This window comes from Haliotis rubra, unplaced genomic scaffold (genome assembly GCF_003918875.1).
Source record: "Haliotis rubra isolate DU_JTF1 unplaced genomic scaffold, ASM391887v1 Scf547, whole genome shotgun sequence".
Taxonomy (NCBI): domain Eukaryota; kingdom Metazoa; phylum Mollusca; class Gastropoda; order Lepetellida; family Haliotidae; genus Haliotis; species Haliotis rubra.
In genome coordinates, this window is record NW_025767243.1 from 644,906 (window position 1) to 659,963 (window position 15,058).

The 15,058-nt window shown below is 39.7% G+C and overlaps 1 protein-coding gene across 1 annotated transcript; it reads left to right on the forward strand.

Moving 5' to 3' along the window:
* Positions 1-2,238: 2,238 nt before the first annotated feature.
* LOC124253620 lies at positions 2,239-2,673 on the forward strand. Its single transcript, XM_046687428.1, has one exon. It carries the CDS (start codon positions 2,239-2,241, stop codon positions 2,671-2,673), a length of 435 nt encoding a protein of 144 aa, XP_046543384.1.
* The last annotated feature ends 12,385 nt before the right edge of the window (positions 2,674-15,058 follow it).

Consider the following 15,058-nt stretch of genomic DNA (forward strand, 5'->3'; position numbering starts at 1 on the left):
TTATTTTATTATTCGCCTAATTTGCTTTTAATGAATGAGTTGTTTCGTTACAGAAATGACATAGTGATTCCCTGTAGTTTTAAAATATATATTAGATCATGATTTGGTAATCGTAACAATTCTATTGCTCACTCTGCAGTCGTTTTCAGAACACAGCAAAGACAAATGAATTAATTACATATCTTTAACAATCGTTTAGTAATAAACGTTGGTTTATATAGGCATTTGTGTTCATTTAACGATAGTACAATCTAATTGTATTTTACGTTACAGCAACTGTATTTTACGTTAAGAAACCACGTTGTAATTTCAGTATGTTTTTCATTACCCAGCATGATTATAGATGATACTTCTCATTAGAATAATAATTATCTTCATTACACGCATTGATAAACGTTGAACAGTTTGACTTGTACACATGTACAAGGATCATAAGGTTGAGTACTTCAATACCCGCAAATATTAGGTTAAATGACTACCTCACAGTATAATTCAGCATGATACTTTCCACATGATGCATTAAGAGATAACATGTACTGTCAATAGTGTTATTTTTGATGCAACAAATATTTACAGCGTTGCTGGCGACATGCAATTTTTAACTAAAATGTGATGTTTTACATATCATAAGAATATTTGTGTATGTATTATAGAAATGGTAATGGTAAATTAACACAGAATACCAAATGTATCTTTAATTCCAAACTACATTTTGTGAAGAAGTTCAATATTTTTTGCACTTACAACCATGCGACAACGCAATAGAGTAAATGTGCAGAATGAGTGTTAATTACAGATCACCATCATTGGTGTCAGCCCGGGAAACCGAAATTTCAATATTCCCTATTCCCAGTAAAGCGAAAACCAAAGTTGTGCTAGAAGTGCCGCGAAAGCGAATTGCTATGAAAACATCGGATTACCGTACTTCAGATTAGTTCGCGACCCAAATACTGGTTCTTCGAGCCGCCTAACTGAGATGAAGTTTCAGTTGTTTCAAGTTTCAGCACGTACGTGACCCTACTTAACTATAGTTTTATTGATTCATGTAATGAATCATGATCATTGTTAAAAGAACCGTATTGTTCCTGGGTGAATTTGACAAAGTTCCGTCAACTTTTATCAAGTAAAATATCTACTCTTAAAATGTATCCAAGTTCATTTTAAGATTGTTTGTAAACACTTTAATTGATGTATCATTTAGTCATTTTGTTGTCCAGTTTGTATGCACTCCTTTGTTATACTCATGTACCGCCGATATCTGTTTTCCCACGTGAGCAGGCATCTCATCGTGAACTACCTGAGGGAAGTTATCTGTATCATGGCTTCACCATGGCTTGCTAATGTTAAACGTATTTATTTATTTATTTTTTCATTTATTTATTATTACATTTCTACCATGACTACGGTATCAGACGACGACTCACATTTCTTTGTTTTTCTTGTGTATTTAAGAGTCCCGGGAACGTTAAATTCAGTGTTCACTGATATGACGTGGCAACATGGGGGGTAACACCGCTATGAGTCTCACTCTGTTTTAATATACAAGTTTTTAGCGCTACAAGAGACATCTAGTTACACTATGTGGTTAGTATTTGAACTGTTTACCCACTAAGATGTCTAAAGGCAAAAATAGCGATTCTCGAAAGGCTAACAAGAGGGAAAAAGAGTCCCTTTCGTCAGTGAGCGAGACAGACACGAATATGGGTGACACCCCGAGCCCACCCGCATCTCAAGAAAGGAGCACGGGGAACCTGGTACGGCAATCTATGGACACGTTGTACTCTCAGGAACATATATTACAGCCCCATGCTTACCCCGCCCCCCAGGGACACTACAACCACCCGGGCGCCACACCTTACACTGGCCCCAACTACACCTACGCTGCTCCCACCCCGGTACCCGACATGACACTCATTATGGCCAAACTTGAAGGTATGGATAAGAAACTGAGTAAACTGGATAAGATCGTAGCCGATATTTCATCCATCAAAGCTGACGTAGCCTCGTTAGAGATACGTGTGAGGGAGTTTGAGGAGGTGAGGGGGAGGGTGGACAAGTTAGAGGAGAGTGTCTCATTTGTCAGTGCTAGTTTCGACACTTGGGAAACACAAAACTAGAATTGAAGGGGATGTTAAACAATTAAAGGACAAACTTCTATCTCAAGACAGGACACAAGACTCTTTCAAATTAGAAAATTTGAAATTGAAAGAATCACTGATTGATTCTAGATGTAGAAGCATGAGAGACAATCTCATCTTCACTAACATTCCTGAGTCTGAGCCCGACTCCAGCTATGGAGAGTGTGAGAAGGTCCTGAGGAGTTTCATAAAGGACAAGTTACACATGAGTAACAGTGGGGACATTAAGTTTAAACGTGTACACCGTCTTGGCCAGTATAGGAGACCCCAGGGAGCTATCCCGCGACCCCGCCCTATCATAGCGAAGTTTATCTACACTGTTGAGAGGGATGCTGTCAAGAGGACTGGGAGGGAACTTAAGGGACAGCAGTTCAGCATATTTGAACAGTTCCCTGAGGAAGTGAGCACTTATAGGAAGGATGTTCTCATGCCCCTGCTTAGAGAGGCAAGGAGAGACAATAAGAAGGCACATGTCACTGTTGACAAACTCTATGTTGAGAACAGACTGCAAACTGCGCCTGTGCCACACCCATAAAGAGCACCCAGTACCTCTACCAGGTACAGTGCCAGGCCCCACCCTAGACCATAGGTGCGATGGTGGTCTTGAGAACTTGAGTCCCATCTGTCTGGAACACTCATATAGTGCTACCCACCCACATGTGAACACTTGTGCACATGAAGCATCTTCTCTTGTGAATACTTCCAGCTATGTAAATGATATGCACCTCAGTGTAAATACATGCACTGTTCACTGTGTGACTCCTTTGACTGTCACTTATTGTGTTATGTTTCCTTGTGTGGACACTAGTGAGTGTAAAAGTATGTCTAATGTTGATACACATAGTAATATACACTGTATGTATAATGATCACCATCCAAGTACCCTTTACAATACCATAATAAGTGATGATAGTCATACTATCCCTCCACCTAAGAACATTTATAGATCAACTTCTTATGTGAATGATACAAGTGTTGAACATACAATGCCTAATAATGTTGATGCTAACACTGTTAGCAACACATCTATTACCCCTGAAAATCCATGTCTCTCAGATACAAACATTTGTGTATATGAATCCTCAACCCATATGAATGATGCTTGTAACATTGATGCTCCATATAACTGACTGACTGACTGACTGAGTTTAGTTTTATGCCGCTTTTAGCAATATTCCAGCAATATCACGGCGGGGGACACCAGAAATGGGCTTAACACATTGTGCCCATGTGGGGAATCGAACCCGGGTCTTCGGCGTGACGAGCCAATGCTTTAACCACTAGGCTACCCCACCGCCCCTGCTCCATATAACAATGAAGATGCTAGCTATGATCACAACACTTTGACAAATGTTGTAAATGATGAATCTGTAATGAACATAAACACTATTGATGTATCAGAAGCATTTAACTTATGGGTGATTTCAATGCTAGGACTAGACTATTGAAAGAGTATTGCACAGTTGACAAGCATATAATTGAAGAACTTGATATTAATATTGAAACTATGACAGGTATTTTTGAACCTGAAAATATTCTTTATGCCTCTTTTCTCCCTATAACAAGAGCTAACCAAGATTTAGGAAAGGTTAATGCTTCAGGATTTAAGCTCATAGAACTTTGCAAAACCACTAATATGTTTATATGCAATGGGAGACTAGACAAAGATAAGGATAAAGGTAAAGTGACATGTAATGACTCAAGTTTAATTGACTATGTTTTATCCTCGCCACAATGTCTTCCATGTTTTGTTGAGTTTGATGTTATTGATTTTTCAACTTTGTATTCAGATGTTCTCTCTCCCATCACTTTCTCATTAAATATAGGATTAAACTCTAACTCAAAACCACCTGAGAATAGGCGGGAAAATGTAACAAACAATTCACCAAAAGAAGTTTCTACAAAACCAAAGCGGTATGACATAAATGAAGCAAAAACATTTGTAAATAATATTAACAAAAACTCTGTCCTGGAATTAATCCATTTATTGCAATCAACATCAAGTCAAGACGACCCAGCACGAGCAGTCAATGACTTTGCCTCTGGGGTCGCGCACCTTCTGGCTGACGCAGCTCGTGCAACATTTGGTGTGAGACGCTCGCCTCCCCCAGAGTCGAAACGAGATTGTAAAGCCTTGGTTTGGAAAAGAATGTCGAGAAAAACGCAAATGCTTTCAAAAATCAAAACGTTGGTATTTTAAAAGTAAGACGAATTCTAATAAGGCTGAATATCGCCGATGTTCAAAAGAATATAAGAAATGTCTGAATAAACATATAAACAAGTATAAAAATGAATTGTCTCACTTGGTAAGAAAAAAACAAAAGCATTCCCCTAAAGAATTCTGGAAAATACTAACAAAAGGTAACAAATATGATAATTCTGAAATACCAGACATAAAATAATTTTTTGAACATTTCATACTCCTGATTGTGAAATAGATCAAGAAATTAAAGATTATGATGATCACATATTTTGATATTACCTTGATAGAAGTGACACATGCTATCAAAAAGCTAAAACGAAATAAATCTTCTGGTATTGATAACATTGAGAATGACTATCTTATTGATTCCTCTGATCTACTTGGTCCTTTGTTTGTTGATTATTTCAATTTGATATTCTCCACAGGAATAATGCCTGAAGCATGGTTGACTGGCACTATCAGACCTATATACAAAGGTAAAGGCCAGAAATCAGATCCCAATGCCTATAGACCAATCACTATTTTAAGCTGCTCTGCAAAGCTTTTCACTAGTATATTGAACAACAGACTGAACATTTTCTTGGAAACAAACAATATTTTAACCCCTGCGCAGGCAGGTTTTAGGAAAGAACATTCCACAAACGACAACATATTTGTTTTGAACATGCTTACTCAGATTTTAAAGGCCTGTAAAAGAAAGTTATATTGTGCGTTCATTGATTTTTCTAAAGCTTTTGATAATGTATGGAGGATTGAGCTTTGGCCAAAAATAGTTAACAATGGAATTACAGGTAAATTTTTTACGCTTATACAAAACATGTATGCAAATATCAAATCTTGTGTATGTTCAAATGATAAGTTCTCACATTATTTTCCATGTTATTCGGGCGTCCGCCAAGGGGAAAATCTTTCACCTCTGTTATTTTGTTTATTCATAAATGATTTAGAACAATTTCTCATCGATGACAGTTGTAAAAGTGTTATGCTCGAGAATGTAAACATACAGTTATGTCTATCATTTATTGTACTTCTTTATGCCGACGACACTGTCCTGTTTGCTGATTCCGCATCCGAACTACAGAGTACCTTAGATTCTTTTAGCAAATACTGTAAAATTTGGAAATTAGAAGTGAATCTTGATAAAACGAAAGTCTTAATTTTTGGAAGTGGCCCTGCTAATAATAGTAAACTCAATTTTGTCTTTGAACAATCTCCAATTGAAATTGTAGATAACTATACTTATCTTGGAGTGACATTTAGTAGAAATAGGAAATTTAGTCTATCAATCAAAAACCTTGCAGCAAGCGCATCCAAAGCAATGTTTTGTCTTTTAAAAAAATCTAGAAATCATAATATCCCGTTGGACTGTTTACTTAAGGCATTTGATGTTATGATAGCCCCAATTCTTTTGTATGGCTGCGAAACTTGGGCATATGAAAATTTAAATATAATTGAAAAAAAAACATTTGAAATTTTTGAAATTGACCAGCGGTTTACGAAATTCTACCCCTACTTTTATGGAAATGGAGAACTCGGAAGATTTCCTTTATATATCACTGCAGCTAAGCGTATTATTTGTTACTGGCATAAACTTAATAATCCTGGAATGCAGCAGAAATTATCAAAACTGATCAATAATTATGCATATGCACAAAGTATCTTTGAGAATGATTTTGATCCCTGGATGCATCATGTTAAATCTTTATTAGATAGATGTGGCTTGTCTTTTGTATTCTATAACCCTGTAAGCGTACCATGCCAATGGCTAGTTTCACAAGTGGAGACTGTATTAAAAGACCAGTTCCAACAAAGCTGGAAAGCAAATATTGAAAATAGCTCTAAGGGATTTTACTATAAACATATTAAAGATACTCCCATATTTGAAAACTATCTTCTCTTCCCAGCTTATATTTACTCTCCTATTTTGAAATACAGAACCTGTAATCACAATCTCCCGGTAGAAACTGGTCGTTGGCATGGTATCGCTAGGAAAAAACAGAACATGTAAACTTTGCAATTCACCAGCAATAGGCGACGAATTTCATTACTCATTTAAATGTGAAGCCCTTACAGATGTTAGATTGAAATATTTACCAACTAGACATATGTACTTCCCCAATTTATCAACATTGAAGAAAATATTTAATAGTAGAAATTCAAAAGAAATAAGAAATCTACCCAAATATCTGCTAGCATTAGATAAACTCTTTGTCAAAAATGGTTAAACCTCAATTAGCTCTTTCTATAGACAACAAATCACTTAACAGATCTTAATTTATGGCATTATTATGTTTCTTTTTAAACTGTTCTACCTGTCATTTTGTCATGTTTATTTATATGTATTTAAATGGATTATGTTTGATTTTCTCTTGTACCACCAAACGTGGTTATTTGAGAATAAACTGAACTTTAACTTTAACTTGTAGCTTGACCGTTCCCGCGAAAGCGACACCTATATTTAGGAGGTTTGGTCCAGATTTCACTTTCCCAGGCCATAACCTCATCATTTATCTGGGAAATTGCCGAGCGCGTCCGTAAACAATGTTCAAGTTGCATGTTGTACATCAAATATTACTGCTTTTGAACAAACCAAGACACCGTGCACCCATACAATGGGCTATAAATATGTCAGAGATCAAGATATGCTCCTACACTCGACATAATGTAAAACCTAATCTCAATCGGGTGCTACCTGTCAGATAGGACCATCTTAAGCCTTTCCGCGAAGTTTATTCCATTCATATGGTTTTCATCAGACTTTTCCCTTTGGCCCTTGTTGAATGTGTATCAGCGGAGGGCCAGGACTAACACTGTGTTCAAAATACTGTGGGAAAGGTAGACAATATGTAACCGCTTTTTAGCTGTCATCTGGTCGCGTGTCCGGTAGTTGTCGCAAAACGGGTGGGTGTCGCATCAGATAATGCCGGAAACTGATTTCAGCTTTTATTGACTAATCAGAGAACTAGTACTATTAATCAGGCTGCTATTCTGTAGGAGACAGTCTAAAATGTCGTTGATAAAATTAATTAAACACCTTCATAGTCACAGGTGGAACTACATAACACCGGGAGCTCGACACTGTGAAGTGAAACTCCCCGTGGACAGTCCATATGTGTAATTGAACAGCTGAACCATGGCTCGTCAGGGGGCAATATTTTTGTGGACGAGTTTTGTTGTGTTTTGGTTTGCCTTCTATATCTTCTGTTTATTTCTGTTTCTGACGACTGGCTCGAACAGAGGGAAGGAAAACATCACCGGGAAACAAAACAATGTTCGTGCTGATCAACCACACCAAATAAGGTAAGAGATACTGAAACTGATGGTGCCAACAGAACTGATGATAGTGAAGCTTGGAATTTAGTATATTGCTATTAACATCTAAGTGCTTTAATGTTTCTAAATGCCTGTATTTGGGTGGTTGGGGTCGGTGTTATATGTGTGTTTTGGGGTGTTACATTTGCTGAACCCAGCAATGTATCTCTCTTTGCGTGGACTTTAAATGAAGCTTTGGGATTCAGTACAAAAGATGAATGGACAGAAGTTTTAGGCTTCAGTCAAAATTTGACTGAACTGATGAAAGGTTTCGGCAGATTGCTTCCGTAGTTCACATTCTGGCCTTGTTTATGGCTTTACATTATATGTGACTTGTACCAAGATCTTGTGAGTGAGTGTGTTTAGTTTTACGCCGCTTTTAGCAGTATTCCAGCAATATCACGGCGGGTGACACCAGAAATGGGCTTGACACATTGTACCCATGTGGAATCGAACCCGGGTCCTCAGCGTGACGAGCGAACGCTTTAACCACTAGGCTACCTCACCGACCCTCTAAGATCTTGAATTAGACCAGTCATGTAGTGATGCTTATGTATAACGGCAGTGTTGAGCCCTTGTCAGTGGAACTACCACATAACATTCATCCTGGGCAGCCAAACTTCCAGAGTTTTGATGGCAGATGGCTGGGACGGAATGGTTTCCTTCCCAAATCTGATTCCTTGTTTTTAGTTTGTACATTTTACCAATGACGACATCACGCACCGGCCCATCCGCACTGAAAGACCTTCAACGGGTTCTTCTCATCTGTTCCATATCTGGGTATATGCTTCGACATCATTCATAATGGCATAAATTGGCATTCTTTTAGTAAGAGGCCGCTCACCATGTTTGGGTCAATATTTGAATAAATGACGACGACTTTACAGTCAGTGATATAGAAGTCACCTTTGATTTCATGAACTACCGGTTGGTGATAGTTGGATGAGTCTTGGCAGTCTTAAGTAGTGGAATGTACGTAATAACCTACGTTAAATATGGCGTTCTTCAGTGTTTACCTCCACTCACAAACATGGTGGTCCCGGGGATCCCAAATTATCAGTTCTAAGGGTCCTTTCAGGCAATATGGGGATCCTGTGAAGTGTAGGAAACCGTACGTTTGGATAATGTCATTAGAGCCTGGATGAACCATTGATCACGTGGACCAATGAATGGAATGATGCACGCAACTGCTCTGAAAGGAATAACCAAACACTTAGCAAAGTGATAAATGTGTTGTGGGTACAATGAATAATATTGTGTGCTCCTCTGCGTCGATTCTCAGAGTCTAGATTTGCGCGTACTGGACGCACATTTGCGCGTCGTGTAAAACCCTGGTTCTGATAATTGAACTGCTTGGATACTCATTCTGTGGCACAACTGTTTCATTGTCGGATAACAGTTCACTCATCAAACATCTGAAATCAACTGCTATTTTAATCTTTTGTGCTGGTTGTCTTTGTGTTTGAGTTAATGATAACTGACGCTTTTTTATCTTGTCCACAGTGGTGTCGCTTCTACCACTCAGGGCAAGAATAACGGCAATGCCCAAATGCACTACAGGGCACTGCTGGATTCCAACCCAAGCCACAAGGAAGAGTTATTGCGGCGAACACGACACTACCTCTTAAAGACTCACAACTTATCATCTTCTGACAGTTTTGGCTTTAACGTTGATGTAAGCGACAGTATACCCGTTTTGCGACAACTACCGGACACGCGACCAGATGACTGCAAGAAAAGCGGATACAACTTGTCTACCTTTCCCACAGTATCCATTGTGTCTCCTATGTATAACGAAGGCCTTTCCACATTATTACGCCACGTCCACTCCCTCCTTGCTCGGACGCCAAAGGAACTACTGAAAGAAATCATTATTGTAGATGACAAAAGTGAACACGCCTATCTCGACAAACGTCTGGACGATTATTTCAGGATTCTCGATTCCAGAGTTAACATAATTAGAAATACTCAACGGCAGGGTCTGTCATGGTCGAGGATGAAAGGAGCTTCAGTGGCGGCAGGGGAAGTAATCGTATTTCTAGACAGCCACATGGAGGTGAACGTTGGGTGGCTTGAGCCCTTGTTAGAAGAGCTGCTGAAAGGTGGACCCAACACATTAGTACAGCCTGATGTCGTTTCTGTAGATTCCAAAACATTTGACTTCTCAGAAGCAAAGGAGGCCACCTTTGTAGGTGGATTTGGATGGGATTTACGGTAAGACGAATTTCAGTACAGTACATTAAAAGACTACACTTTTGTAAGACCGAATGTCTTTTTTTTACAAAATAATAATTACTTTCTGCACTCATGACACGAAACCGTCCATCATGAGACTCGCATTGCTTAGGGATTGACACCTGACACGGCGTAATATAACTGAAAACGGCATCAAACCAAACTGACCCAAAAAGCCGTTCGATGACATACTCCTAACTAGTTAATTAAGATCGTCCTTTGGATTGCCTCATAATACACAATGTCATTTAGAATGTGTAACATATCTTATATTTGGGATTACACTTCTCATTAACGTACAGAGTCTACTACTCTTGTTAGGTTGAGTCCCATCACTCTTAGAGTGAAGACCGTGAAGGTCCGGGTTAGAATATTGATCTTCAGTAACCCATGCTTGTCGTAAGAGGCGACTTACAGGTTCGGGTGGTCAGGCTCGCTGACTTGGTTGACACGTGTCATCGGTTCCCAATTACGCAGATGGATGTTCATGCTGTTGATCACTGGATTGTCTGGTCCAGACTTGATTACTGACAGACCGCCGCCGTATAGCTGGAATATTGCTGAGTGTGGCGTAAAACTAAACTCACTCAGAGTGAAGCTCCTCATCACCAGCAATGCGGTCTAAATGGCATTGTGTACTCATAGCTTTCGGCTACAGGAGCCATGGTAATTACACTGTCAGAACGGTACACAAAGTACTCAACTTAACAAAATATAACATATGTTATTTCATAATTGCTAAAAGGGTGGTGGGGTTGCCTAATGGTGAAGATCTGTCACGCTGAAGACCTGGGTTCGATTCCGCACATGGGTACAATGTGTGAAGCATATGTCTGGTGTCCCCCGCCGTAATATTGCTGGAATATTCCTCAAATCGGCGTAAAACCATATTCACATGTTCATAATTGCTGCAATAGCATGGCCGTCTGCATCATCACCTTCTTTAAAGAATGTACAATAGTTCCTCATACATTTCCAGTGAGCAGTATGATCTGTAATATTGTACCTACCTTTGTGGGGGCGATGGGGTAGCCCAGTGGTTAAAGCGTTTGCTCGTCACGCCGAAGGCCCGGGTTCGATTCTGACATTGGTACAATGTGTGAAGCCCATTTCTGGTGTCCCCCGCCGTGATGTTGCTGGAATATTGCTAAAAGCGGCGTAAAACCACTCACCACCTTTGTGACTGGATACAGATATACCTTGTCGTGATAAGCAAACTTCATTCCTAGACTCTTATTATGAGTTTAATGGTTACACGCGATGTAATGTTTATCCAGAAGTAACAATAACCTTTTGTTTACTTTTTTCTTCAGTACCGAGTTTTAATGATAACTAGCTCAATAGTTTAAGTAGGTCTTAACACTCTTATTATTACCGTTTGCGAACTTAAAACAATTCATGTTTACACTCTACAGATACTCCTGGTTTTCAAGCCTCGACTATTTAAAGCAAGTGTTGAGGACCATGGCAGATCCAATCCCCACACCTGTTTTGGTTGGATGTGCAGTTGCGGTCTGGAGGAACATTTTATGTCCACTGGTGGATTCGACACTGAATCTGCAGATCTGGGGTGGCGAGCACCTGGAACTGTCCTTCAAGACGTGGATGACAGGAGGGAGAATACTCACAGTTCCCTGCTCGAAGGTCGGACATGTTTTCAAATCAGGAACGTTTCACTTCGATTCTGATTTTCAAGACATATTACGTAAAAATTTGATGCGAGTTGCCGAGGTTTGGATGGATGAGTACAGGGAAATATTCCTGGCAACTCAGCGACATGGAACGACATTGCCAAATTTCACCGTATCCGATCTAGAATCTATCGAAGGGAGAAAGCGTTTACGACAGCGTTTAAGATCAAAACCTTTCCGATGGTTTCTGAAAGTAATAACACCTAATATGAAAATCCCAACTAAAGATGCTGTTAATTATGGTGAGATTGAAAACGCTTTAACCAATACATGTGTAACAGCGACACCTAGCGGCGTGTTGACTCTCACCTCCAGATGCTTTCGCCATAGAATTCTTCCAGAGAATCAGTTCACCATTGACAAGCACGGCCAGTTTCTACATGACGGGAAGTGCATTGTCCCAGCGACTGAGAGGTTCATCTTGAGGAAAACTGTGTGTTCTTGTAACGTAAGTAGAAATTTGTGGATGCTGAATCCGGGTCCTGCAGGGGGGCATATAGAATTTAGGATTGGCCACAAGTTGGTGTATTGTGTGGTGCCGCGACAAATGAACGGTATGATGGTGCTGACGCTGGAACGGTGCTCCCACGTGGGCGACAGGGAAGACAGCTACTGGGCGTTTCAGTACCACCTGCAGTATAGTGAGGACGTGAGGCATCTTGGTTTTCTTACTACATGACACCGTATTAACTATAGCTACAATTATCAAATGAAAGCATACAATAAATTTGAAATAAGATTACTGCGATTGTGGTGAAAATTATGACACACTTGCTCGAGTGTAATAATTGCTTTATTATCTATTGTATTCATGTGAGTGAGTGAGTTTAGTTCTACGCCGCACTCAGCAATATTCCTGCTAATTGGCGGCGGTCTGTAAATAATCGAGTCCAGACCAGACAATCCAGTGATCAACAGCATGAACATCGATCTGATTTTATTCACGTACATTTGTGCAGTAAGACACGGTAAGCAAATGTGACGGCCCTCATCATAGACGTCACGTTCAATTGTTTAATGACGTCAGAGACGACGAAATACAGAAACAATGGTTGCTCGGCAAAAGTGATATGTGCAGATGTGCACATATGATATATATGACACTGGCTATGCTTCACCGTATAAGTAATAAAAATGTTTAATACTCCCATTTCACTGAAGCCGATATTTATCCACCCCGATTTCCTCCTCCCGACCGAATTGATGTAAATTGGGTATACGACGTATCTGCAAATCTGGTGATTTCAATCCTCGGATTGCACGCACCATATTGTGGCGTGGGTTGAATAAGTTGGGGTAAACCACATTGTGGCGTGGGTTGAATGTTGGGGTAAACCATATTGTGGCGTGGGTTGAATGTTGGGGTAAAACCACATTGTGGCGTGGGTTGAATGTTGGGGGTAAACCACATTGTGGCGTGGGGTTGAATGTTGGGGTAAACCATATTGTGGCGTGGGTTGAATGTTGGGGTAAACCATATTGTGGCGTGGGTTGAATGTTGGGGTAAACCATATTGTGGCGTGGGTTGAATGTTGGGGTAAACCACATTGTGGCGTGGGTTGAATGTTGGGGTAAACCATTTTGTGGCATGGGTTGAGTGTTGGGGTAAACCATATTGTGGCGTGGGTTGAATGTTGGGGTAAACCATATTGTGGCGTGGGTTGAATGTTGGGGTAAACTATATTGTGGCGTGGGTTGAATGTTGGGGTAAACCACATTGTGGCGTGGGTTGAATGTTGGGGTAAACCACATTGTGGCGTGGGTTGAATGTTGGGCAAAACCATATTGTGGCGTGGGTTGAATGTTGGGGTAAACCACATTGTGGCGTGGGTTGAATGTTGGGGTAAACCATATTGTGGCGTGGGTTGAATGTTGGGGGTAAAACCACATTGTGGCGTGGGTTGAATGTTAGGCCACACTTTAGGCTTTTCTTCCTCACTGAATGATACATCATTACGTCTTTCACTGACACACTGGGAGTTAACGTCGACTGTGATGGCATAACATAATAACACGTATATATGTAACACATGTAAATGTGTGTCTGTGGGTACCTGAACTCGCCCATAGCCCACTCAAACACATCATGCGGTATCTTCCCATAAGACAGACCTCCCAAAAGACAGACCGCTTAAAACAACACATTTTATGGTTGGTTGCATAAGGCTTAATTAAGCTGTACCCTTGATAATAATAGTATGTGCCCAGATAAAAAGACAACATTAGGTATTAACTATAGGTTTATCAATTGATGTAATGAATTATGATTTTTAAGTTAAGACATACTGTATCAACACATATGTACATCAACATCTATTTGCCAGATCACATTTACTGGTGAATATTATCAAGAACAATAATTTATATACATGTACCTATCAAACATATGAGACCAAGCACCATATTATTTTACATCACATGTCAGATAAGAGCACAGATAACACTTATTAGAAAGTCACTGGAACATCATCATTTTCTCCTTTCAACCTGCTCTTGGCATACAGGTAGCCATCTAGAAGGGTGATCGGAAAAAAGTCACGGAAACAAAGTCATGGGGAAATTAACTATTATAAAACATGTTTATACTGAATTTTATAAATACTATTTCACTTTCATCTTCAGTAATAAAAACATCCTGTTCTCCAGTTATTTGCAAATTCTAATTCAACAACATGTAAATAAACCTATTGAGGACCACCCCACCTCCCCCACCCATACCCCCATAACACACCTCACACCCTCCCCACAACTACAACCCTCAATCAAAAAAAATTGAAGGGTGACAACCAATAGTATTGGCATGAGTATATTACTTTACGCTGACGATACTGTCATATCAGCTGAAACAAGTAATGTATTACAAAAAGTTTGAATGTGTTTGACCAGTATTGTAAAGAATGGAACATAGTGTAAATTTAGATGTCTGTGATGAACTTCACTTTTGTTACACTGTCCAGCACTAAAATGCCCTCAGAAATCAATTTCTGCCCCAATATTTCTGCAAACATCGTACGGATGTAACGACGAAACCACCCTCTCTTCAATCAAGGTTTCACCACGTAAAATACTTTTAAGGCCCCGTCGGCTCCTACGGATCGAAAGCTAGATGATTTCCCTACAAAATGAGCTATCAATGGTCACAGTCGGATCATTATTTCAAACGTTATACGCCACGACTTGCCGAAAACAGCTACCTCCACAATTCCAAGCCCAAATCATGGGATCACCTAAGACAGCGAAAACTCGTTTATGAATTCCAGGCACGTTGACAGCACCTATGTAGGACTAAATTCGATCGGCAGCACATTCTACGGGTCTAAAACTTATTGCAACATCTACATATCTACGCTCCTTCACTGCCACACCCTTTAGATATAATATTTTAATGTTTTAGAACATTACTGAAATCTCTTCTATATGAGGTAACGGTACATATTTGCGATATTAGTTGCTCCATTTTGCGTTCTGATCACATTTTA